Raw genomic sequence first — 27,595 nt, forward strand, 5'->3', positions numbered from 1 at the left:
CAGCTGGGCAGGCCTAGCCTGGCCTGAGAAAGCGAACCATGAGATAAGGGACGGGCTGCCTCTCCACAGCCCGCATGGATTTGGGTCAGCTGTGACAGATTCAAGGGCAAAGGGTCCCCAGTCAGGGATGACAATCGGGGTGGGGGGGAGCCCACAATTGAGGTTTCTGTTTGAGAGGGGAATGTGGTTTTGATTCTGAGGTCCAGAGCCACACTGTTTCATGGTAAAGACAGCCAGAAATAAGATTCTGGGCTACCCATGTATATGTACACTTTCACTTGGGGAGAGACATTGAACCTGGCCTGCCCCAGGAAGGGATACCTGCCAGGGTAAAATTGTCAGAGGCCCACATCTGACAGCCTTTAGCAGATTCTCCCAATACCCCATACTGGGCATGTTTCCATAGGGACGCTGGTCCCCAGTTCAAGGCAGTTCAGCAAAGCTTTATGAAGTAACTTCTCTACAAAAGGCACAATGAAGGGCCCCCAGGGAGCTGTGAGAGCATTGCTGGGGTCAAGGGGAGGCCTAGCAGCAGAAGCCCAGGACCCTGGGGCGGGGGGCTCCCCCACATCTCCAGCTCACTGCTCCAAGACCTTGAAGGACAGCGGGGTGCCACTTTTGGCAAAGGTCTTCATCAGACTGCTAGGATAGATGCACCCCAGCTTCTCTGGGGTGGGGAAGCCCCAGACCCTGTAGAGGGACAGGCTCAGCCGGTCCCCGATATAGAAGGGACCCACCCACTTGGCAGTGCTGCCGTTCCTGGGGAGGGACAGCAAGAGGACCTGGTCACCCACATTCCACTCTTTCTCCTGGCTCTCCCGTTTGAAACGCCTATTCTCAGCCTTTTCACTCGTCTTCTCAGCCACCCTCCAGTGGAGCTCCAGCACCTCCCCCATCAGCTGTAGCAGGAAGACATCCATCTTGAGCCCTTCGATGTTTGCACTGCTCATCTCCCACCACAGGGGCTCGGTCAGCCTCTCCTCACCCCCTGTCAGGATCTGGAACGGCGTGGCCTGGCTGGAGGAGGCCCTGAAGGCCAGGTGCAGTAAGGGCAGGGAAGCCGCCCACTTCTTGCCGTGCAGGAAGATGAACTCCTTGAGGGCCCTCTTGAATTCCCAGTAGGCCCCGGAGCTCGTCAGGCAGGGGAACTGGAGGTCCCTACTCAAGGAGGCCACCTGGGCTCCCAGGGCCAGCCCACAGCTTACCAGGACATGGCGGGCAAACTGGGGGCCCTGGGCGGCCTCCAGCCTCACCGGAACACCCCACCTCGCGAACAAGTGCTGAAGCAGCACCTGGGCCACGGCCATGTGCGTGTAGGGCTTCAGAGGGAATGCCTCTACCCACCTGGTGTTGGGGTCAGCCACGATCAGCACGTGCTTGTGGCCTTCCTCGCTGACAGTGACTGGGCCCACCACCTCTATCTGCAGGTTGGACCAGGGGGCGGTGGACCTGAGGGGCCACAGGGACTCAATAACCTTCAACTCACTACCTATGAGATTCCGGGGGATGCAGAACAAGCAGCTCCTGCAGTAATCTCTCACGTGCTCCTGCATTCCCGGCCACCATCCCAGCAACCGCAGCTTCTTGTAGGTCTCCTCGGGCCTCTGGTGGGCCCCCATGGGGAGGTCGTGCACAGCAAAAATCAGATCCCTCCGGAGCTGCCTCGGGACTACCCAGACGCGGGGCCTCTTGTCTCCCTTGAACATAAGCAGGCCGCTCTCCTTGTCGAGGCTGAGGGAGTTAAAGGCAGAACTGAAGGGTGAAGAGCTGGATAATTTCTGCCCGGCCTGCAGCTTGGCAATGATATCAGCCAGGGTGCTGTCGCTCAGCTGTAACGCCAGCAAGTTGGGCCTCTTGCCCGTGGTACGTGGAGACACCACAGGGACCGGCACATCGTCTGGCAAATTCCACCACTGGCCGCCCCCCTGGGCCCCCTGCTTGGCCAGGGTGTCCACCGTCACAGCAAACAGGGAGCCCCGGTAGGAGGTTCGGTAGATAAATGGAAGGGATGAGAGGCCGGAGGTGAGGGCTATGATGTAGGAGAGAAGGCTTGGGTGAGGTAGCGGAGCCCCGTCGGAGGAGAGGAAGCCCCGAGCCCTCCAGAGGGGCAGGAGCTCCCAGAGGAGGCTGAAGATCCAGTTGCAGTGCGTGAGGAAAACCACGGGCAGGTGGGACTGGCCAAAGCGCTCCAGGCCACAGGCCACGGCCGCCAGGTGGGCATAGGTCGGGGTGTAAGGGGAGCAAGAGAAGGAAAGGGAGACAGGGGGGCTGGTGGGAGACAGAACATAGAGACCGAAGCCAGCACACCACTCATCCTCCCGGTAAAAGCAATACCCCGACATGTGGATGCAGACAAAAGTGGACAGGTCGGAAAAAGGAGGCAGAACCTGGAAAAAACGAGGCATGGAAGCCGCAGGAGTCAGCAGCCGGTTTTCCCCTAGCAGGCCCTGGAGAAGGGTCAATTCCAGCGCCCTCTTGCCCTTGTCCTGTACCAAGAGGGACCATCTGATCAACCATGCTTTGGCAACCCTGCGGCCGTCCCATGCCCCGGGGTCCACAGTGGTCCTGGAGGCATAGGTAAGGCCCAGGACCACTGGGGTGTCTCCAATGCAGCGGGAAAAATGCTTGAGGGCCCAGGCCATGGCATAGGGGCTGTCTCCCCCTGACTGCGGGCCCTCGCTCTCCTCGTCGGGGAGGAGGGGTTTCGAGGTATAGGCTACGGGGTGCTTTCTCCCTGAGCGCTCCTGGTACACAACAGCCGTCAGGGCCACTTGGCTCACAGACACCTCCAGGCGGAAGGGCAGCTGGGGGTTGGGGGCCGTCAGGCAGAGGGCGGACACCAGAGCTCGCTTCAGGGCCAGGAAGGCCTTCTCATGCTCCCAGTCCCACTGCCAGTCTGGCTTCTGCTTGAGGAGCCTGTGCAGGGGCCCCACAAGGGCTTCATAGTCAGGGATGACGTCCCGGTGGGAGTCCATGAATCCCACGAAGAAGGAGAGTGCGGTGAAGTTGCTGGGGATGGTCAGCTGGGCCAGCTGGGCAAGAACCTGCTGGCAGGGAGCCTTCCCATCCCAGGGGATGCCCAGGGAGGGAGAAGGTACCGCCGGCAGGAGATCGATGTCGAGGGCTTCATCCTGGGGGTCGTGCAGGCTGAGGCACCGGAGTATTTCCTCTGAGAGGGAAGAGCTCTCAGCCCTGAACACGGACATCAGCGAAGAGTCCAGGTCCTCCTCCTTTTCGGCCGGCTTCTGCATCTCCTGCTCTTCTCTCTGCCTCTCCTCCTTCTCCTCCCTGACTTCTTCCACATTCTGCAGACTCTCCGGGGGCCCAGGGTCAGCATCCTCACTCAGCTCAGAGACATTGGCAGAGCTGGGAGGAAGGGTCTTCCACACCTTCAGGAAGTTGCCAATGTCAGTGTCCAACCTACACCAAAACAGCAGGACAGAGGAGTCTGATGGAGGAGGTGGGGGACAGCCCGCCCCAAGAGGCCATCCAAGGAGAAACCACATCGGTTTGGAAGCCCCACAGAGCCTCACCCCATTGCTGAGTTTCCCTGAGGCTGGGCCGAGGGCCCGCCTCCAACATGGCACAGCCTCAGACAGGACCTGCCCGCAGATATTCCCTCCACTCCCAGCATCTGCCGGACGGCAGTGTTAGAGATTCATCTGGGCTCTGAAGACTTATCCAGTCAAAACCTCATTGACCAAGTGACATGTCCAACCAGTTTTAAGCCAATGGTTTGATAAGAATTAGATGACTGGTACTTCCAATGGGACTCCAGGATAAGCAAGCTGGGGGAGGTCAAGAAAGGGAAGGAGGCTTGACATGGGGCTTGGGAGCGCACAGCTCCCAAGCTCACAAACCTCGGCCACATCACTTTTCTTCGAATTGGAGAAATGGGACTGGGGGACCTGGCCCGGGAAGCAGTGCCCTTCCCAGAAGGTCCTGACCACAGTCACCTGCCAGGCCCAGGGAACTGGGAGGTGAGCAGCAAGGCAGCTCAGAGTGGGTGGAAGCCAGAGGAACTGAGTTACTGCAAATCAGTTCTGCCGGCAGCAGCACAATGACCTTGGGAAAGTACTTGAGTCTCAGATTCCTCATCTGTAAAACGAGGACAGTGGTCACGTATGTCTAACTCAAGCTGTGAGGATCAAAGCGGGTAATAAATGTGCAAAAAGTTCTACTTGGTATATACTCCAGACACAGCTTCCCCTGCACACAATGAAACAAGAACAAGGCGGTTCACCGCAGCACTGGTACCAACAGCATAACACGGAAACTGTCGAATGGGCCTCCACAAAAGACCCCATAAACCTGTGCGTACTCACATAATGGAACACAGCATGGACATTAAAGCCAGCCACATGAACTAACATGGCATACATCTGGGAAAAACAATAAAACATGGCGACAAATGCCAGTTGTGGAATGTTACATATAGTATTGAAGCCTGTGTGCAAGACTGTGAAACTGTAAAACCATATTGTAAGTGGTTTATGGATGTGCAGATGTGGGTGGAAGTACAAAGACCTGAAAAACTCAAATCACTCTGCTCACTATTAAGCACTAGACAAACGTTGGCTAGCACCAAGGGGAAGCTTCCAGTCAGCCCCAGGAGCGGCTGGGAGGCGGGGTGTGGAGGGGGGTGCCTGGCCCATTACCTGTTTGGCTTCTTCAGAAACTCATCCAGAGTGGGGCCATCACGGCCCAGAGGATCGTCAGGCACCATGAAGAGATTCCCCGCAAAAGTGAAGGGCAGCAGGCTGGACCCGGGATGGAGGAGGAAACGTCACAGAGGAGCCCTTGACCCACCCACACCCGACTGCCACCTGGTAGCTCCACAGGGGCTGAGACCCACCTCTCCTCCCAGCAGGTGCTGATGAGCCCCGCTCCAAGGCCCTTCCTCCTGCCCAAACCCCTCCTGCCAGGGACTGCCCAGCACCCGAGGGGAAGGAACAGCCCAATCCCCTGGGAGCTGCCTCACCGATCTTTGACCATAAGTTTCTTGGAATTATTCATCAGGACGTGGAGTTGCTCGTTGGTGACGATGATGCCATCGGTCTCTTCCGCCAGCTTTACCATGAACCTGCAGGGAGAGGGGAAGTCGCTAACGACCCAGTACCCAGACCCTCACCTCCCCAGTCCTCTGAGAAAATGAACTTGCAGCTTCCTGTTGAGGTGTGTTGGATAAAAACCCTGCCCTTGATAGCCGGGGAGCCAAGACTCAAGAGTCCATCCTTGTCTATGCAGCCGACTGGGATGTCCACTCGCCCCTGGGAGGGTGAACTGGGATGCACATCCCCCAACTGTATATGCAAACACAGACCCCTATTTTACACATAGGCATTCACACACACATGCTCAGACCCGCACACAGAAAGCCATGCACTTGTCCACATCCATACGTGCATTTTTACTTCTTCGGTTTCCACACCTGTCAAACTAATATAAAATACCTACCCTCGATTGCTGTGAGGATTAAACTGAATGAGACAATACACTAGACACTGTGCCTGCCACAAAGCGTGTATCAAGTATTCCATGATTACTCTTCACCAATGCACAACATTCAGGTACATGCCAAGACACATATACATACATATGGATATGTGTATACACGTATAAAAACACATACCTGAATAAACAAATCCATTTTTCCAAGGATCACTTCTCCTCGAAAGAGGGCTGTGACCAGGAAAGAAAGCAAAGGCCACCTACTTCTCGGCACTCCCTGCAGAGTGCCATTCTGCCAGCCACGAGCATGCAATTCCACAAGTGACCAGCAGAGGGGCCTTCTGCAAGAAAGCTACCTTCCCTCAAACCCAGGCCTGAATTTAAAGGCACTTAAAGACCTTACGGGGGTGGGGGTGGGGGGCGCCCAGCTCTTGAAGGAAGGATGCCTGAGCTGCCCTGCCCAGACCTTCCCAGGCTTGAAGGCTGAGCGGGCGCCAGGTCTTGGGGAGGAACAGAACTTCTCCCTGCCTGGCATGGGAGGTGCTTAAGTGGAGCCAAGACCTGGCCTGCTGGACATCGAGTCCAGCCCAGGGTCAGTGACCTGGACAGGGCCTTCTCGGCCCCATCAGAAGCAGCACCACAGGCACCCCTATGCGCACTGGTCGTGCAGCCACGCTGGGGAGTGGGTGCTGAGGACTTGCAAGTAGGGAGGCATTCAGGCTTTAGCTAGGAGACAGGGCCAACCTGACTCCATTTTCAGAGCCCAGCCAGGGCTCCAGTCACATACAGCCACACACATACGTCCTCCCAGGGCCAGGGCTGGTGGGAGGAAAAGACTGCAGCAATTCCTTGAGAAAACCTGAGCTTCAACCCAAACTGGCACCCAAATCAGCCGCTGGGGGAAGCAGCTCGCTTGAAGCACCAGGAGTCACCTGGGCTAGTCCCATCCAAAGAAAGCAGAGGGTTTCACCCCATACTTCATGGGGGAGAAAGCCTCTTAGCTCCGGGAAATTGGGCTGCAGAATCCCAAATTCAGGAACACCTCTTGGGTTTGAATAGAGCCGACCTTGGAGCCCTCTCCTCTCTGTGTCTCTCCCTCTGCCTACAGAGGGCCAGTGTACCACACCACCCTCTCTGACATGACCCTCTGACTTATTTGCTTCCATCTCCCCAGAGCAAATGAGGCAAGACTCCACCTGACACACCAGCCCAGCCCAAGCCCCGGGGCCCCACAAGAGAAGGCCTGCAGGCCAGCACACCTATAATCGTAGGTAGTGATCTTCTTGCCGTTCTCGAGCTGAGAGGGGGTGATTGAAAGCATCTTGAGGGAGTGTAGCTTCGTCAGAAAGTGGCTCTCTGGAGGTGAAAGGCAGAAGACAGCGATGATCAGAGGAAGGGCTAAGTGGAAAAGGCCATGGTGGGGACAGAAAGGCAAGGAAAAGTAAGGCATAGAGAGTAAGCCCACTGGAGGGGCTGGGCAGCTGGGGACAGCTCACCTCTCACCCTCCGGTTCTTCTTAAGCTGCCAGGTGGGTACAAACACAGTGACCTCTCGGTGTCCCCGGTTCCAGAAGTACTGCACTGCCATGGCAATGCCCCGGCAGGAGAAGAAGTGCTGGAGGCCGTGCCTGGGGTTGGGGGGTGGCGGGGGGAGATGGGGGGAATTAGTGAGGTAGCAATTTTCTGCCCTAGGAATGGCCCTGCCTCTCTACTCCTCCCTCAAAGCCAGCCTAGGGCAGCACATCTGGCAATGCCAGGGCATCAGCACCACGGGCACCAACAATGCCCCCTCTCCTCTCACCATCATCAAACAGTGAGCAGCTGCTGGGTCCACTCACCTGCTCTGTGTGTGTGTGTGTGTGTGTGTGTGTGTGTGTGTGTGTGTAGGGGCCTCCAGGGCAAAAGGAAGGAGAAGGCAACCTCTACATCCAAAGGGCTCAGTTTAGGACTGGAAGCAAACAAACATTTGCTGACCGACTGTGTGCTGGGAGTGTGCTCAGCACAGATAACTATTCTACTGTGTGGGCAAATGAAGACATCCCGCATGTATTTATGCTAGCACATATACAGCAGTAAGTGCTGTGCAGAGAGAGTGATCTCTGAGAGTTGGCATGGTTGGAAAAAGCTTCACGGGGGAGATCAGTGCTGGACCTTAAGGGTTGGGCTGAACATCTGAAAACTGGCCTGGGCTTGACAGACCCCATGCTATGTGAGGCAGGCTGAAATGGGAAGAGCATGGGCCTGGGCAGTGGGCAGATCTGAACCCAAAGGCCAGCTGGGCCCCTTACTGGCTCAGGGACCTTGGTCAAGATTAATCGCTTCTCTGAGCCTGTTTCTGCTTCTATGAGGGAAGGAGAACAGAAATCTACTTTTGAAGGCTGCTGGGATGATTCCACGAACACCACCCAGCATGCAGTAGCCCCTCAACATGTACCACTTCCCTCCCATCTTTCCCCCATTTGAACCCCATGTCACCCGTACACAGAGGTCAAGAAAGGACGCCCACAGTCTATCACCGCACCCCAGGGACACCCTGCCCGAGCTCCCCAGCATCCCCAGCCCACCCCAGGTCCGTGGCTACTCACACCATGGCCACGCTGCTGCCGTCAATGACCACTCGCCTCAACCCCTGGTTCCCCGGTTCTTCTGACAGGTTCAGCTCAAAGGGTGTATTCAGGGCCTCGTGGTACCTCTGGAAGCTGGTTACTGTGCTGTTCGCCTGTGGGTGGCGAGGCGGCTGCCTCGGAACCCCCTCCCAAGCCCCTAGGAGCCCCTCCACCTGAGGCTGGCGCTTACTACTGGGAGCCAAAGTGCCACTGGACTGGGGCCCCTGCCTTCCAGCTTCCCCCTGGCCCTTCAGGAAGGAAGCACTGCCCCTTGACGAAGGCTGGCCCTCACTTGGGAATTTGGCTGCATCCAGGGTTGGCCCTGGATCTGTGGGTGCCTTCTGAGCTGCAGGCATTTTCAGAGCTCTGCAAGTTTTGGGAGCTGCAGGTGCTTTGGGGGCTGCAGGGGCTTTAGGAGCTGCAGGTGCTTTGGGAGCTGTAGACCCTGTTTTAGCTGTAGTCCCAGTCTGGGCTCTGGGTGTTTGGGGACCTGCAGGTGATGTTTTTGCTGCATGCCTTTTCTGAGTTGTGGGAGTTTGGGGAGCTGCAGGCACCATTTGAGCTGCTGGTGCCAGTTCACCCACAGCTGCCTTTTGTGCTGTGGGCACCACTTGAGCTGCTGGCTTTGTTGGAGCCAAAGGCACTTTGGGGGCTGCAGGTTCTTCACGGACTGCCGGCATAATCTGGGTTTCAGGCACTTTGGGCGCTTCAGGCAGCATGGGATTTGTGGGTGGGGTTTGAGCTGAGGGCACTGCCGCAGCCATGGGCACTTTGAGAGTTTCAGGCACTGTTTGAGGTTCAGGTCCTGAAGGAGCTGTCAGCCCCCCTTGAGTGGCGGGCCTCCCCTGAGCAGTAGGCACCCCTTGCCCTGTGGAGGGCCCTGGAAACGGCCTCTCTTCGGGTTCCTTACAATCCCACTGCATATTTCCTCGATCTCCCGGCTCACTTCCAGCTTGGAGTTGGGGTGTAGAGGTCAAAGGTGGCCCTATCTGTGGAAGTCCTGGGCTAGCCTTGTCCATTACCCCTGAGCCTCCAGAGACCACCAATAAACTCATTACTTTTTTAGGGGTCTCTGGCCTTGGGCAATTCTGTAGGGCTGCCTCTCCTCCTGGCCCCCCATCTGGTCTACAATCTGGGCTTTCCACACTGGGCAAAGGAACCAGCTCCTTCTGTTTCCATCCCAGATTTAAGGGCAAAGGATTCTGCCCTGGCAGCTTGAACTGAATGGGGCCCAGTGGCCTCTGCCAGAAAGGGAAACTGAAGCAAGCCTGGGACAGGAGCCAGGCCAGGTGGAGAGAATGCAGTTCATTGATCCTCCAGAAGGTTGCAGCAATAGTCCCCGGCCACAAGGGCCCGAAGGCTGGCCCCGGGGTCCAGGACTTCCAGTGCGAGCACACACTCAGGGCTGATACTGGAGGCTGGAGAGGGAGCTTGTCTTCCCCTCTCCGGGCCTGCCGCTGCTGGGACGAGGCTTGTGTGCGGTCCGCAGGGTCCTGGCTGCTGCTGGCTTGTACTGACCCTTCCTCACAAGCACTGTCCGTACCACCTTGGTTGTTGGAACCAACCCTGGAGGAAACCCAAGTTTGTTGGAAAGCTGGTAAGGCCAGTTAGGTCCCAAACTCTTTCCCTGGGGCTGGGCAGAGAAGCCAAACGGATTCTCCAGAACTTACCGTACCAGCTGGTTTGCTGTCTCCAGCTGAGTGTTCTGGCCTGGGATTAGGGCCCCCATGGCTCCGAGGCTGGTTAACCTCTTCGAATTTTCTGGGCTCCCCATCTCCAGTAAAGGCCCAGGACCGTCTCCCATGGACACCATGGCTGGACCTTCCTTCTGCTGGTGGGTTGGGCAGATCAGGAGCTCGGGGTCCGAGCGGGAGTCGGAGGTGCCAATGCAGCCGAGCCACTGGATGATGTCCTCCTTGCCCGCAGCATCCCGCACCAGACTCAACAGCAGTTCCTGGACTGCTGCGGGCAGCTGCAGCAGGTCCCCTGCATACTGGTCACCACGGATCCAGACCAGAGCCCCAAAAGCCCGGGTCACCTCGGCTTCCCAGATGCCCCGGGGGGTGAGCAGAGGGGCAGGGCCCCAGCGCAGCCGCCCTACCAGCTCCTCCAGCCAGTTCTGGGTCATGATGAAAGACTCGGTCAGCCCGCCCACCATCAGGGAGCCCGGCGGGCCAGGCACCAGGTAGGCCAGCGTGCTCCAGCACAGGCAGTCCAAGAAGAGGCCCTGGGCCCCAAGGAAGGCGCAGTGCAGGGCCGCCGGGTAGCGGACCTCCTTCCACAGCTCCGGGCTGCACAGGCCCTTCAGATACTCCTGAAGCCAGTGGGGAGAGCACAAAGGAAGCCAGCCGTTATGGGCCTGCCACTGGCACTCACTCCCCTCACAAGCACATGCCCTGCCCCTGCCCACCATAAGCCAAATGACACCCCCGGCCCAACACTCTCTCCCTGGTCCTGACTCCTCACACACTCATCTCTTTCCAGGGAGCTCTGACAGATGGCGGGTGGGGGGCGGAGGGAGGGGGAGCACCTGGGCTTGGAGTCAAGGGCCCTGGTTCTAGTTCCAACCTGACCTCAGTAGGTTAAGGTTACCGTGGGAAATCTGTCATCTTCTCAGGGCCTCAGTCTCCTCACCTATAAAATGACGGATTAAATGAGATACTCCTAAGGTCCAGTCCTACCCTGGCATTCTAGAATTGTGAAATAGCTGGGGGGAGGGGGATGGCACATTACTGAGCACCCTCCATGTGCCAGGAGCTTATGTGACCTGGAGCAAGTTATCTACCGTCCTGATGCCTACGTTTCCTCATCTGTAAAATGGGGATAATGGTTCCCACCTCATCAGGCTATTATGAAGCTTCAGTGAGATAATACAAAAGGAGTGCTTAGGGGCTTCCCTGGTGGTGCAGTGGTTGAGAGTCCGCCTGCCAATGCAGGGGACACGGGCTCATGCCCTGGTCCGGGAGGATCCCACATGCCGCAGAGCAGCTGGGTTCATGAGCCATGGCCACTGAGCCTGCGCGTCCGGACCCTGTGCGCCGGAACGGGAGAGGCCACAACAGTGAGAGGCCCGCGTACCGAAAGAAAAAAAAAAAAAAAAAGAAGTGCTTAGCTTATGCCTGGCACAGCCTATTCCCATTTTGCAGGCTCAGAAAGGCTCCATCGCTGACCCAAGGACACACAGCTAGTGGGTGACTGGGTAAGGACCACAGCCCACATCCATCTGACTCTGAAAGCAGAGCTCTTTCCACGTCCTTGGGCTGACTACACAGTGCCTACAGGTAATCCACTGAGATTCTGGTTTATCCCCCTGCAGAAGGTCTCCGGCACAACCTGTACCTGTAACCATGGCAACTCTGTTGCCCGGAGGGGACAGAGGAGAAGGTAAGTCGCTGGGCCAGTATCCAGGGAATCCCCACAGATACGCACAATGGCTGAACCAGAAGGGAAGCCTCTGGCCATCTGGGCACCAGGTCCTTGTGTTTCCAGGGCTCACACACTCAGTCTTTAGCAGTCACTGGGACAGGAGAGGTTGGGTTCCTCCACTATATGGCTGAGTTCCACCAGCATGACCCCATGAGCTCCAAGGAACCATGAGCACTCCCTCTTAATTAGCCAACCCTTGATGACTGCATTAGCCCTCAAGTCTCTCCTCATGCCTGCATCAGTGACAGTCATCCCTCTTCCCGCTTTCCCATGACAGCTCCATTATGGACCAAATGCTCCATTTTGGACCTCCAGCAGCCATCCCAAAGACCGCTCTGGCCCCTCTGCTCAGTACCCAGACCATCCTTCCCTGCTCAGGCCTAAGCTTATCTCTGCCACATGGCCAGGCTATGGACCTCCAACACCTTCCCCAAAGGGCCTAAGGTACACCCAGGCACTTAGGCCCATGTCTAACCCCTTTTCAGTCAGTCCAAAATCAGCTCAAAATCTGACAGACATCCCAAGCCAACCCCTCCCACCCAGAACCTCAGCTGGTCCGCACTGCCTGGCAAGGGTGAATCTGACCAGGTGGAATAACTCTCATCGACCTGAACAAACTCCCCCACCCCATGCACCCCACGTTCTAACTACATGAAAACAATATGTAAAAGTGAAGAGATGGGGCTTCCCTGGTGGCGCAGTGGTTGAGAGTCCGCCTGCCGATGCAGGGGACGCGGGTCCGTGCCCCGGTCCGGGAAGATCCCACGTGCCGCGGAGCAGCTGGGCCCGTGAGCCATGGCCGCTGAGCCTGCGCGTCTGGAGCCTGTGCTCCACAGCGGGAGAGGCCACAACAGTGAGAGGCCCGCATAACGCAAAAAAAAAAAAAAAAAAAAAAAAAAACTGAAGAGATGTGCTCAGGAAGAAGATGGTGGGTGGTTTCTTTCTCTGTCTGCAAAGACCTTAAAATATTTATTGTTCTATTAACCGTCCATATTTTTAAACAAAAAGATATATTGGAAATGAGATAATTTTCAAAATAATAAATCTGAACTGATATTTATTGAATACTTACTATGTGCCAGGCTCTTTACATACATCAGCTCATTGATTCCTCTCTCAGCCCTATAAGGAAATTACTATTATCCCCATTTTAGGTGAGCAAGGAAGGGCACATGTCCGAGGTCACACAGGTAGTAGGCTGGGACACTTAGGCACTCTGACGCCAAAGTCTGGGGTCTTAACCATGATGCTGTCTATACCTTAGAGCAAAAACCGATATGGAAACAACAGGCATTTACATCCAGAAAATATCTGGAGCAATTTTCCTGCTTAAAGCCCACCCAGACCTTCTTCTCCAAGAGGAGAAAAAATAGAGAAGAGGCAGGAACAAAATAAGCACAGAAAAAAGTGCATTTGTTAAAATATGTTGCCCAATGTCCCGCAAGTCATTTGTCAACTTGTAAGTTAAATAAAAACAATACCACCAGGTAGTTTACTACTGCTCTATACTTGATCAATCCTGACTTAGGATTCTCCTTTCTCATAAGTCAGTTGCTATACATTGTCTGCTTTCCAGAACCACCCCAGATTACACCACAGAATACTCAAAAAGCTCAAAAAAATGGCAACACCAAGAAACTCTGGAATTGGGAACGAAAGAGAACATTTTTTAAAAGGTGGACTTAGATAAAGTTGTTTGAGGAGCAGTTAGATCTGGGAGCCCACCCACCCTTCTACACAAAGGCTGAGCAAGTACCTCCCTACCCACTGGAGTTTGTTCTGTAGAAAGTAAAAGACAAGGTCTTAGGATCAGAGGTTGATCTGCATACCTGAGGGTGTGGGTACCATAAAAATCATGAAGGAAGAGAGGAAAGCCAGTAGTGAAGTCTACAGTGAGTGCTGAGTGCAGAGAAACTCATTCTTCCCATATAGAGACTCCGCAATAGTAACTGATGATGGATGAAGACAGATACTCACACAGAGAGTTCTCACTGGGGCACCTCAGAACAGTGGGGGAAACTACAAACTTCCAGAGAGAAAAAAAGCTTCTCATACAAAGGACCAGGGACCAAGAACAACTTCAGATATCCCTAAAAAAAGAAGTCAATGGATTAATGCCTTCTCATTTCTGAAGGAAAATAATTTTCCATGTATAATTTGATACCAGCCACATTGTCAATCAAGTGACCATCAGATATGCAATGTAGATATGCATATAATATATGCAACCCCAAGAGTTTACCTCCTATAAAACCTTTCTCAGGAAGTTACCAGAGAGCATTTTCCAGCAAATCAAGAAAAGAAACCAAGAAAGGAGACCCAACATAAAAAAAAAAAGCAAAAGACAATCTCCAGGAAGATTGTGGAGAGAAATCTCAGAATGCGTTCATCCATTCAATAAACACTACTGAGCACCTACTACGTGTCAGGCACGGTTCTAGAAGGCACGGAGGACGACTAGTTCAGATTGGACAGTGGGACTCCAGAATCAACATGCTTGTTTCGGCACCATCTTTCCAACTTGGTGACGCTACTGAAGGACGTGCTCCACCAACTCAAGACAAAGACACAGCATCCAGGAAACGAGGTATCTATCAAGGAAAAAAGGCAAGAGGATGCCAAGAATGAGAGCAAACGGGAGTCTCAGGATGACAGCTGTGCAGTCCTGACCAGACAGAAAGAAGGCTGCCCCCAGGAAAAAATCTGGAACTGACAGACCATCTTGAATCAATAGATTGTTCTTGTAGAAAATTGTAGTGAGAAGCTACTGAAAGTTATAAGAATTAGCAATGGGTACAAAGGAAAACAAGCAAACTGGAAAGGAGTTGAGTTCTTTACCTCAGGGAAATCGAAAAGTAAGAGAGAAAACCTAATCACAGTACACTTCAACACTTAAATGTAAATGATATTTGCAAGAGCATAATGTTGCAAATACTAAATACAGATTTAACAGAAAAATGAAATAGAACTATATTGGGAAGAAAAAAGGAATGGCAATATAAGGGAGCTAAATCCTCATCTATAATAATAGGAAGTAAAAAGATATCTAAAATTGATTAATCAAAAGATACAGTAGCTACATATTTTTTTTAGGAATGTGGAGGTGTAGAAATGCCAGAGCAGATATTTTCTACGGGGAAGAGCACTAAAGAGGGAGTTGGCAGGGACAAGGCAAGGAATCACTGCGTTATACTGTGAGCTTTTTAAAAATTATTGGACTTTTAAATTATGTATTATTTTGATAAAAGAAAAATTAAGTTTAAAATAAAGGAGAAGGATTAGGTGCCCACAACACAATTAGATGTGCTGGTAAGTGTTTAACAATCATCCAGTTATGGGGGAAATAGTCCCGATTTGTACCATTTGCCAATTTCTGTGGTGTAAATACTCCTTCCATGGTTGATTTCAAACTACCAACAGGACTCCATTGGCTCAAAAACTTCCTGAATTTTCAACGATGGGTCAGCAGGGGTTGGTTCCAGCACACCCCTGGCCACTACCAGCTTCCGTGGTACTGCTCAGTCAGTGTGGGCCAGGGACAGATCAACTTCCACCTGACAGCAAAGCCCAAAGTCAGCAAACCACACCTTGTCCCACAGCTCCCCACTCCAACCTCTGGCTCCCCATCACCTCCCTCCCTCCATCGTGTCCAAAAAGGGGAGAATCAAGCTGTCACCTGTCCTCTCTGCACCGGACCCTTCTTTACATCGTTGCCAAGAAGGACAGAAGAGCTGAGCAGGGCTCGTCTCTGGGCGACTTTGATCATTAGTAAAAACCCTCCTTTCCACTCTGAGGTGAGGCTGATTTCACCTCAGAAAGGCCAGGCCTCCCCAGTGTTTCTTTTTGCTGCCTAGGAATGTGATCTCCAGCAATGTCTTCATTATTTTTTAAATCCCACCATAAGAAAACTACTTCAAGGCACTTCCTAGTTCTACAGAGTTTTTCCTGGAAAACCAGTGCATATAATGTAGAAAACACCCGGGCTCTTCTCCAGAGAAGCCTGTATCCTTCTTGACCCCTCCTCCCCTCACAGACAAGACACCCCCATCCATCACCCCTTTCCCATCCTACAAGCTCCAGTCTCACTGAGCCCTCTCTGCCAGCTGGCCTGTGTATATTAGGCCATTATCCAGGTGCGTGATTCTGTGCCCCTACAGCTGGGATTGGGGTCAGCCACAGCACCTCCACATGGAAACCACATGACATCCTTATACCTGGGAAATTTTCCTGTATCAGATTGTTGGGCCTTAGAAAGCATTTAATCCAAGCTTCTCACTTTGCATACAAGGAGACCGAGACTCAGAGAGGGAAAAGAACTCATTCAAAGTTATACAGCTAGGGCTCCCCTGGTGGCGCAGTGGTTGAGAGTCTGCCTGCCGATGCAGGGGACACGGGTTCATGCCCCGGTCCGGGAAGATCCCACATGCCGCGGAGCGGCTGGGCCCGTGAGCCATGGCCGCTGAGCCTGCGCGTCTGGAGCCTGTGCTCCGCAACGGGAGAGGCCACAACAGTGAGAGGCCCGCGTACCACAAAAAAAAAAAAAAAAAGTTATACAGCTAGTTACAGAAACAATAACTGATATCTCTACTCTGTAACTCTCCACATTTGTGAAAGTCCATAAGAACGCCTATTTCAATTGACTCTCACAACTCTGCCATGAAGTGGGTATTATTATACTGTTTTATAGATGGGGAAATAGGCTCAAGAGAAGGTCAATGATTTGACGGAGGTCAGCCAGTTAGACGGTAGCAAACCCCAACCTCCAACTATCTCCACCACAACCCTCTGTCCCAGCAGTAACTTGGTGACAGCAAATTGAACCCAGATCTCCTAACTTCTGGAACAAAACATTATCCTCCCCACCATCCCTGCTCTCCTGCTCCAAAGCTCCAAAAATCTCTTCTTTCTGCTCATTCTGTGCAATAAGGGAGGGAGCTACCCAGAACCCCTCATGTTGTTTCCATCTTAAATCATGCTTTTCCCCGGGGGAAGACAGAGGGGAAAGAGATGATAAGATGGGGGGAATGGGGCTTCCCTGGTGGCGCAGTGGTTGAGAGTCCGCCTGCAGATGCAGGGAACACAGGTTCGTGCCCCGGTCCGGGAAGATCCCACATGCTGCGCAGTGGCTGGGCCCATGAGCCATGGCCGCTGAGCCTGCGCGTGCGGAGCCTGTGCTCCGCAACGGGAGAGGCCACAGCAGTGAGAGGCCCGTGTAACGGAAAAGAAAAAAAAAAAAGAAAGATGAGGGGAATGGAGAAAGCCACTGGTTACACTAGCAAGGCCTGAGGTGTGAGGGAAAGCCGGTGGGCCCAGGAACTCTGAGGCAGCAGTGGGAGCAGGAGTAGCCAAGCCTGGAGAAGCTGATGGAGGATGTAAGCGGGGGATGGGCGAGCTAGACACTTCAGAAAGCACCAGTCCCGGACTTCCGGGGAAGATGGCGGAAGAGTAAGACGCGGAGATCACCTTCCTCCCCACAGATACACCAGAAATACAGCTACACGTGGAACAACTCCTACAGAACACATACTGTACGCTGGCAGAAGACCTCAGACCTCCCGAAAAGCAAGAAACTCCCCCACGTACCTGGGTAGGGCAAAGCGGAGAGATTCCCGCACAGAGGATCGGTGCCAACCGGCACTCACCAGCCCGAGAGGCTTGTCTGCTCGCCCGCCGGGGCGGGCGGCGCTGGGAGCTGGGGCTCGGGCTTCAGTCAGAGCGCAGGGAGAGGACTGCGGTTGGCGGCATGAACACAGCCTGAAGGGGCTAATGCGCCACAGCTAGCCGGGAGGGAATCCGGGAAAATGTTTGGACCTGCCGAAGAGGCAAGAGACTTTTTCTTCCCTCTTGGTTTCCTGGTGCACGAGGAGAGGGGATTAAGAGCGCTGCTTGGAGGAGCTCCACAGATGGGCGCGAGCCGCGGCTGAAAGCGCGGACCCCAGAGACGGCGTGCAACGCTGGGGCTGCTGCCGCCGCCGCGAGGCCTGTGTGCGAGTGCAGGTCACTGTCCACGCCCCCCTTCCGGGGATCCTGTGCAGCCCGTCACTGCCGGGGTCCCGGCATCCAGGGACGGCTTCCCTGGGAAAATGCACGGTGCGCCTCGGGCTGGTGCAACATCACGCCAACCTCTGCCGCTGCAGGCTCGCCCAGCACTCCGTGCCCCTCCCTGCCCCCCGGCCTGAGTGAGCCAGAGTCCTCGAAGCGGCTGCTCCTTTAACCCTGTCCTGTCTGAGAGAAGAACAGACGCCCTCCGGCGACCTACACAGAGAGGTGGAGCCAAATCCAAAGCTGAGACCCGGGAGCTGTGACAACAAAGAAGAGAAAGGGAAACCTCTCCCAGCAGCCTCAGAAGCAGCGGATTAAAGCTCCACAATCAACTTGATGTACCCTGCATCTGTGGAATACATGAATAGACAACACATCATCCCAAACTGAGGAGCCAGGAGTCAGTGCCGTGCCTCTGAGGTGGGAGAGCCAACTTCAGGACACTGGTCCACAAGAGACCTCCCAGCTCCACATAATATCAAACAGCGAAAATCTTCCAGAGATCTCCATCTCAACACCAGCACCCAGCTTCACTCAACGACCAGCAAGCTACAGTGCTGGACACCCTATGCCAAACAACTAGCAAGACAGGAACACAACGCCACCCATTAGCAGAGAGGCTGCCTAAAATCATAAAAAGTCCACAGACACCCCAAAATACACCACCAGACGTGGACCTGTCCACCAAAAAGACAAGATCCAGCCTCATTCACCAGAACACAGGCACTAGTCCCCTCCACCAGGAAGCCTACACAACCCACTGAACCAACCTTAGCCACTGGGGACAGACACCAAAAACAACGGGAACTACGAACCTGCAGCCTGCAAAAAGGAGACCCCAAACACAGTAACATAAGAAAATGAGAAGACAGAAAAACACACAGCAGGAGAAGGAGCAAGATAAAAACCCACCAGACCTAACAAATGAAGAGGAAATAGTCAGTCTACCTGAAAAAGAATTCAGAATAATGATGGTAAAGATGATCAAAGATTCTATTTCCAAGATCCAAAATCTTGGAAATAGAATAGACAAAATGCAAGAAATAGTTAACAAGGACCTAGAAGAACTAAAGATGAATCAAGTATCGATTAAAAACACAATAAATGAAATGAAAAATACTCTAGATGGGATCAATAGCAGAATAACTGAGGCAGAAGAACGGATAAGTGAGGTGGAAGATAAAATAGTGGAAATAACTGATGCAGAGAAAAATAAAGAAAAAAGAATGAAAAGAACAGAGGACAGTCTCAGAGACCTCTGGGACAACATTAAACGCACCAACATTCGAATTATAGGGGTTCCAGAAGAAGAAGAGAAAAAGAAAGGGACTGAGAAAATATTTGAAGAGATTATAGTTGAAAACTTCCCTAATATGGGAAAGGAAATAGTTAATCAAGTCCAGGAGGCACAGAGAGTCCCATACAGAATAAATCCAAGGAGAAATACGCCAAGACACATATTAATCAAACTGTCAAAAATTAAACACAAAGAAATCATATTAAAAGCAGCAAGGGAAAAACAACAAATAACACACAAGGGAATCCCCATCAGGTTAACAGCTGATCTCTCAGCAGAAACTCTACAAGCCAGAAGGGAGTGGCAGGACATAATTAAAGTGATGAAGGAGAAAAACCTGCAACCAAGATTACTCTACCCAGCAAGGATCTCATTCAGATTTGATGGAGAAATTAAAACGTTTACAGACAAGCAAAAGCTGAGAGAGTTCAGCACCACCAAACCAGCTTTACAACAAATGCTAAAGGAACTTCTCTAGGCAAGAAACACAACAGAAGGAAAATACCTACAATAACGAACCCAAAACAATTAAGGAAATGGGAATAGGAACATACATATCAATAATTACCTTAAATGTAAATGGACTAAATGCTCCCACCAAAAGACACAGATTGGCTGAATGGATACAAAAAAAAGACCCATATATATGCTGTCTACAAGAGACCCACTTCAGACCTAGAGACACATACAGATTGAAAGTAAGGGGATGGAAAAAGATATCCCATGAAAATGGAAATCAAAAGAAAGCAATTCTTTTTTTTTTTTGCGGTATGCGGGCCTCTCATTGTTGTGGCCTCTCCCGTTGCGGAGCACAGGCTCCGGACGCGCAGGCTCAGCGGCCATGGCTCACGGGCCCAGCCACTCCGCGGCATGTGGGATCTTCCCAGACCGGGGCACGAACCCGTGTCCCCTGCATCGGCAAGCGGACTCTCAACCACTGCACCACCAGGGAAGCCCTGGAGTAGCAATTCTTATATCAGACAAAATAGACTTTAAAATAAAGACTATTAGAAGAGACAAAGAAGGACACTACATAATAATGATAAAGGGATCTATCCAAGAAGAAGATACAACAATTGTAAATATCTATGCACCCAACATAGGAGCACCTCAATACATAAGGGAAATACTAACAGCCATAAAAGGGGACATCGACAGTAACACACTCATAGTAGGGGACTTTAACACCCCACTTTCACCAATGGACAGATCATCCAAAATGAAAATAAATAAGGAAACACAAGCTTTAAATGATACATTAAACAAGATGGACTTAATTGATATTTATAGGACATTCCATCCAAAAACAACAGAATACACATTTTTCTCAAGTGCTCATGGAACATTCTCCAGGATAGATCATATCTTGGGTCACAAATCAAGCCTTGGTAAATTTAAGAAAATTGAAATTGTATCAAGTATCTTTTCCGGCCACAATGCTATGAGACTAGACATCAATTACAGGAAAAGATCTGTAAAAAATACAAACACATGGAGGCTAAACAATACACTACTCAATAACGAAGTGATCACTGAAGAAATCAAAGAGGAAATTAAAAAATACCTAGAAACAAATGACAATGGAGACACGACGACCCAAAACCTATGGGACGCAGCAAAAGCAGTTCTAAGGGGGAAGTTTATAGCAATACAATCCCACCTTAAGAAACAGGAAACATTTCGAGTAAACAACCTGACCCTGCACCTAAAGCAATTAGAGAAAGAAGAACAAAAATCCCCCAAAGTTAGCAGAAGGAAAGAAATCATAAAGATCAGATCAGAAATAAATGAAAAAGAAATGAAGGAAACGATAGCAAAGATCAATAAAACTAAAAGCTGGTTCTTTGAGAAGATAAACAAAATTGATAAACCATTAGCCAGACTCATCAAGAAAAAAAGGGAGAAGACTCAAATCAATAGAATTAGAAATGAAAAAGGAGAAGTAACAACCGACACTGCAGAAATACAAAAGATCATGAGAGATTACTACAAGCAACTCTATGCCAATAAAATGGATAACCTGGAAGAAATGGACAAATTCTTAGAAATGCACAACCTGCCAAGACTGAATCAGGAAGAAATAGAAAATATGAATAGACCAATCACAAGCACTGAAATTGAAACTGTGATTTAAAATCTTCCAACAAACAAAAGCCCAGGACCAGATGGCTTCACAGGCGGATTCTGTCAAACATTTAGAGAAGAGCTAACACCTATCCTTCTCAAACTCTTCCAAAATATAGCAGAGGGAGGAACACTCCCAAACTCATTCTATGACGCCACCATCACCTTGATACCAAAACCAGACAAGGATGTCACAAAGAAAGAAAACTACAGGCCAATATCACTGATGAACATAGATGCAAAAATCCTCAACAAAATACTAGCAAACAGAATCCAACAGCACATTAAAAGGATCATACACCATGATCAAGTGGGGTTTATTCCAGGAATGCAAGGATTCTTCAATATACGCAAATCAATCAGTGTGATACACCATATTAACAAATCGAAGGAGAAAAACCATATGATCATCTCAATAGATGCAGAGAAAGCTTTCGACAAAATTCAACACCCATTCATTTATTTATTTATTTATTTTTATTAGTTTCTGCTTTATAACAAAGTGAATCAGTCATACATATACATCTGTTCCCACATCCCTTCCCTCATGCATCTCCCTCCCTCCCACCCTCCCCATCCCACCCCTCCAGGTGGTCACAAAGCACCGAGCTGATCTCCCTGTGCTCTGCGGCTGCTTCCCACTATCTATCTACCTTACGTTTGGTAGTGTATATATGCCCATGCCTCTCTTTCGCTTTGTCACAGCTTACCCTTCCCCTCCCCATATCCTCAGGTCCATACTCAATTAGGTCTGTGTCTTTATTCCCGTTTTACCCCTAGGTTCTTCATGACATTTTTTTAAAATTCCATATATATGTGTTAGCATACGGTATTTGTCTTTCTCTTTCTGACTTACTTCACTCTGTATGACAGACTCTAGGTCTATCCACCTCATTACAAATAGCTCAGTTTCGTTTCTTTTTATGGCTGAGTAATATTCCATTGTATATATGTGCCACATCTTCTTTATCCATTCATCCGATGATGGACACCTAGGTTGTTTCCAGCTCTGGGCTATTGTGAATAATAGAGCTGCAATGAACATTTTGGTACATGTCTCTTTTTGAATTATGGTTTTCTCAGGGTATATGCCTAGTAGTGGGATTGCTGGATCATATGGTAGTTCTATTTTTAGTTTTTTAAGGAACCTCCATACTGTTCTCCAGAGTGGCTGTACCAATTCACATTCCCACCAGCAGTGCAAGAGTGTTCCCTTTTCTCCACACCCTCTCCAGCATTTATTGTTTCTAGATTTCTTGATGATGGCCATTCTGACTGGTGTGAGATGATATCTCATTGTAGTTTTGATTTGCATTTCTCTAATGATTAATGATGTTGAGCATTCTTTCATGTTCAACACCCATTTATGATAAAAACCCTGCAGAAAGTAGGCATAGAGGGAACTTTCCTCAACATAATAAAGGCCATATATGACAAACCTACAGCCAACATCGTCCTCAATGGTGAAAAACTGAAACCATTTCCACTAAGATCAGGAACAAGACAAGGCTGCCCACTCTCACCACTCTTATTCAACTTAGTTTTGGAAGTTTTGGCCACAGCAATCAGAGAAGAAAAGGAAATAAAAGGAATCCAAATTGGAAAAGAAGAAGTAAAGCTGTCACTGTTTGCAGATGACATGATACTATACATAGAGAATCCTAAAGATGCTACCAGAAAACTACTAGAGCTAATCAATGAATTTGGTAAAGTAGCAGGATACAAAAATAATGCACAGAAATCTCTGGCATTCCTGTACACTAATGATGAAAAATCTGAAAGTGAAATCAAGAAAACACTCCCATTTACCAGTGCAACAAAAAGAATAAAATATCTAGGAATAAACCTACCTAAGGAGACAAAAGACCTGTATGCAGAAAATTGTAAGACACAGATGAAAGAAATTAAAGATGATACAAATAGATGGAGAGATATACCATGCTCCTGGATTGGAAGAATCAATGTTGTGAAAATGACTCTACTACCAAAAGCAATCTACAGATTCAATGCAATCCCTATCAAACTACCACTGGCAATTTTCACAGAACTAGAACAAACAATTTCAAAATTTGTTTGGAAAAACAAAAGACCCCGAATAGCCAAAGCAATCTTGAGAACGAAAAACGGAGCTGGAGGAATCAGGCTCCCTGACTTCAGACTATACTACAAAGCTACAGTAATCAAGACAGTGTGGTACTGGCACAAAAACAGAAAGATAGATCAATGGAACAGGATAGAAAGCCCAGAGATAAACCCACGCACATATGATCAACTTATCTTTGATAAAGGAGGCAGGAATGTACAGTGGAGAAAGGACAGCCTCTTCAATAAGTGGTGCTGGGAAAACTGGACAGGGACATGTAAAAGTATGAGATTAGATCATTCCCTAACACCATACACAAAAATAAGCTCAAAATGGATTAAAGATCTAAATGTAAGGCCAGAAACTATCAAACTCTTAGAGGAAAACATAGGCAGAACACTCTATGACATAAATCACAGCAAGATCCTTTTGGAACCACCTCCTAGAGAAATGGAAATAAAAACAAAGATAAACAAATGGGACCTAATGAAACTTCAAAGCTTTTGCACAGCAAAGGAAACCATAAACAAGACCAAAAGACAACCCTCAGAATGGGAGAAAATATTTGCAAATGAAGCAACTGACAAAGGATTAATCTCTAAAATTTATAAGCAGCTCATGCAGCTCAATAGCAAAAAAACAAACAACCCAATCCAAAAATGGGCAGAAGACTTAAATAGGCATTTCTCCAAAGAAGATATACAGACTGCCAACAAACACATGAAAGAATGCTCAACATCATTAATGATTAGAGAAATGCAAATCAAAACTACAATGAGATATCATCTCACACCAGTCAGAATGGCCATCATCAAGAAATCTAGAAACAATAAATGCTGGAGAGGGTGTGGAGAAAAGGGAACACTCTTGCACTGCTGGTGGGAATGTGAATTGGTACAGCCACTCTGGAGAACAGTATGGAGGTTCCTTAAAAAACTAAAAATAGAACTACCATATGATCCAGCAATCCCACTACTAGGCATATACCCTGAGAAAACCACAATTCAAAAAGAGACATGTACCAAAATGTTCATTGCAGCTCTATTCACAATAGCCCGGAGATGGAAACAACCTAAGTGTCCATCATGGGATGAATGGATAAAGAAGATGTGGCACATATATACAATGGAATATTACTCAGCCATAAAAAGAAACGAAACTGAGCTATTTGCAATGAGGTGGATAGACCTAGAGTCTGTCATACAGAGTGAAGTAAGTCAGAAAGAGAAAGACAAATACCATATGCTAACACATATATATGGAATTTTTAAAAAAATGTCACGAAGAACCTAGGGGTAAAACGGGAATAAAGACACAGAAATACTTGAGAATGGACTTGAGGATATGGGGAGGGGGAAGGGTAAGCTGTGACAAAGCGAAAGAGAGGCATGGGCATATATACACTACCAAACGTAAGGTAGATAGATAGTGGGAAGCAGCCGCAGAGCACAGGGAGATCAGCTCGGTGCTTTGTGACCGCCTGGAGGGGTGGGATGGGGAGGGTGGGAGGGAGGGAGATGTATGAGGGAAGGGATGTGGGAACAGATGTATATGTATGACTGATTCACTTTGTTATAAAGCAGAAACTAATAAAAAATAAAAAAAAAAAAAGAAGAAGAATCCACCTGCCAATGCAGGGCAAATGAGTTCAATCCCTGGTCTGGGAAGAGCCCACATGCCGCGGAGCAACTAAGCCCATGCGCCACAACTACTGAGCCTGCACTCTAGAGCCCGTGAGACGCGACTACTGAGCCCGCATGCCACAACTACTGAAGCCCGCGCGCTTAGAGCCTGTGCTCTGCAACAAGAGAAGCCACCACAATGAGAAGTGCATGCGCCACAACGAAGAGCAGCCCCCGCTCGCCACAACTAGAGAAAGCCCGCGCGCAGCAACGAAGACCCAACGCAGCCAAAAATAAATAAATAAATAAATAATAAACAAAATCACTCTTACTTAAAAAAAAAAAAAGATTAAGAACCCAAAACAATCCAAAGGCTCCTCTTGTTAATCTACCCTGTGCCAGCTACTGAAAAGTCTCCATCTCAGGGGTTCCTGCACATCTGCTCTCCAGGCAGGAACCCCTCCCCTCCCCCAGTACCTCTGTCAGAACTGGAAAAACTGCTGACGAAGCAGCTCAGCAGAGGGGCTGAGGGAGGAACTTTCCAGCCTGCCTGCCCACTGGCCAGCGTGTTCTGGGCCTCCCCCACCCATGGCCTTGACCAAAATTAGGATATTGATAGAGACCCAGCTAGGGAAGGGGTGTGTGTTGGGGTGGGTGGGTGCATGGGGGAGCAGGTGGTCTGGGGCTAAGGGAGGCTGTAGCATTCCTACCAGGAAATGATAAGATAAAGGAATCTGGGGGAAGAGGGAGACCTTGGCCACGACTGGGGGGTCAGAGGGAACCTGAAAGGCCCAAGCGGAGGAGAAGCTTATGAGAGAAGCCAGGGCACTAGCGATAGAGGCATACTGTGACCTGGCCTGTCCAGCGTCCAGCCCCACACAGCAAGCCCTTTCATCTGAAAGCCCACAGCCCTCCTCCCAGATTCCCACCCATCCCCTAGGGCTCTTGCCTTCCAGGGCTGCTGCAGCCCCACCTCTGAGGCCCTGCAAGAAGCTGCCTAGAGCATCAAGAGCATGGGGTGCGGAGCCCAGAGCCCTGCGTTCTGGTCGCAACCCCTGCCACGCCCCACCTACCCGACCCTGAGTGCTCAGGGAGGCCCCTTACCCTCTCCAGCCCCCAATTCCTCATCTGTAAAGTGCCAGCATTAATCTAGAAGCATCTTTAATGGCCCTTCCAGTCCCAGCACTCTGAGAGGCTCCAAGGGGCAGCCCAGGATTTAAGGAGACTTAAAAGGCGGCAGAAAGACCTGGGCCTTCCAGGCTCTTGGTGGAGAACAAAGAGGTATGTTGCACAGACTACAGAAATGCAGGACCTTAAGTTGCTCCCCAGATGGAGGAGCAGGCTGTAAGTCCGGGGCCCTGGCCAGGGAAGGCTCACGGGGGGGACACACGACGCTGAGCCTCTCTCAGCGCACTTGAGGGACAGAAGTGACACGCAAGAGAGGGGTGGGGCAGAAAAGAAAGAAGGAACCAGAGGGAAGGACCCAAGGCTGCAGATCTGGAAAGGCAGGAGGATGGCCCAGTACCTGCCCGCCATACTGCCGAATCCAGGTCGGGGGACCTCTGGGGACCCCTGGGGGGGCGGGGGGGCGAGGAGCGGGAGAAGGGTCTGGCTGGAAGTGGTAGGTGGGGAGAAGCTGTTTACCTTGGCTCTGCCCATGTTCTCCCTGGGCCCCTCGAGCTGCAGCCAGAAGTAGGGGGTGTCCGGGCGGCTCTGGAAAGCGTTCAGCTTGACCCTGAAGATGCGCTGCACTTGCAGCCGCTGCCGCTGCACCCGGGGCTTCGACTTGGTCTGCACCATGAACCATTCCTGCGCCGGAGGGTCGCCCCCGGACAGGAGCATGGCTGGCCCGCCCGCCCCAGGAAGGAGGGAGCCGACAGTGCCACAGGGGTCCCCCGGCCGAAGGCGCCTAAGCCACGCCCCCTCCTCCCGGCGGCGCGCCCCCGCCTTGGCCCGGGTCCTCCCGGCTCGCGGACCCACCCGCCGTGGCTCGGGCGCCCTTCCTCCAGAGCTCCGAGCCTTTCAGCGGCGGCTCCCGCTACAATCTCTTCCTGCCAGGGGTTACAGCCGGGGGTGGGACCAGTCGGGCTCCCTTCCCTCCGCCCCCAGCCTTCCCCCTTCACCACTGCGCCAGCCCCTCCGGGATGAACTTTAGCTGAGTCGGCTGGGTAGCTTCAAGGGGCGCGGAAGGAGGAGGGAGGCGGCGGGGATGGGGGCGGGGAGGGTCTTGGAAACCTCTGCCTCCCACTCGAGTTTTGGGCCCAGAGCCAGATTCCGGGGGTCAAAGTTAATCTCCTTCCACATTCCCCTTTCCCCAGTGGGAGGGAAAGGGAAGGAGGGGCACTTGGGTCGGGGGAGAGCGGGTATGGTTTCGGGGACCCGGCCTTTCTCTCCGTTCCTCCTGCCCACCCTGCCGCCTCCCAGGCCTCCCTGGAGAACAGAGACCTGCGCCCCTCCTTCCCTCGGAGGAAGGGGTTAAGGGAGTGCAGGGTGGGGAGCCTGGGAGGCTGGGGCCTGTGGAAACTCTGGGCCGGAGACCGAGCAGGAAGGAGAGGGTAATAGCACCGCCTCCCAACTCCCCATCCCCAAGTCTGGGGACAGCCCGGGGCTGGCAGGCTGCCCAGACCCTCCTGAAGCCCCCAGGGCTGGAGGGGCGGGGAGAGCGCCCGAGTTTTCAGACTTGCGTTGTTTATGAAAGCCTTTTTGAGCAAGTTTGAGCTAAGCCAAGAGGGAAAGCTTTAGGATAGGAGTGAGGGTCTGGTTGGTGACAACCTCTAAGGGTTCCCTCAACCGCCGACACGCAGCCAGTCCGCTGCTTGGCATCGGTGGTCAGACACCATCCCTGAACTGGGGGGCCCGCCTCCAACACCCTGCCCTGGAGGCATCCCCAGCACAAAGAACACGTTTTGCAGCCCTGTGGCCTGAACAGAACCTGGCTCTGTGGA

General features: G+C 51.3%; 1 protein-coding gene across 1 annotated transcript; it reads right to left on the minus strand.

The window, feature by feature from the left end:
* Positions 1 to 578: 578 nt before the first annotated feature.
* On the minus strand, positions 579 to 26,492 carry NYNRIN (NYN domain and retroviral integrase containing). Its single transcript, XM_060098196.1, has 8 exons — positions 26,295 to 26,492; positions 9,727 to 10,370; positions 8,036 to 9,622; positions 6,948 to 7,078; positions 6,711 to 6,807; positions 4,982 to 5,083; positions 4,659 to 4,760; positions 579 to 3,420 (listed from the first exon to the last, which is right to left on the minus strand). The coding sequence occupies exons 1-8, from the start codon at positions 26,490 to 26,492 to the stop codon at positions 579 to 581; spliced, it is 5,703 nt and encodes a 1,900-aa protein (XP_059954179.1).
* Between the last annotated feature and the right edge of the window lie 1,103 nt (positions 26,493 to 27,595).

This window comes from Mesoplodon densirostris, chromosome 4 (assembly GCF_025265405.1).
Source record: "Mesoplodon densirostris isolate mMesDen1 chromosome 4, mMesDen1 primary haplotype, whole genome shotgun sequence".
NCBI classification, from domain to species: domain Eukaryota; kingdom Metazoa; phylum Chordata; class Mammalia; order Artiodactyla; family Ziphiidae; genus Mesoplodon; species Mesoplodon densirostris.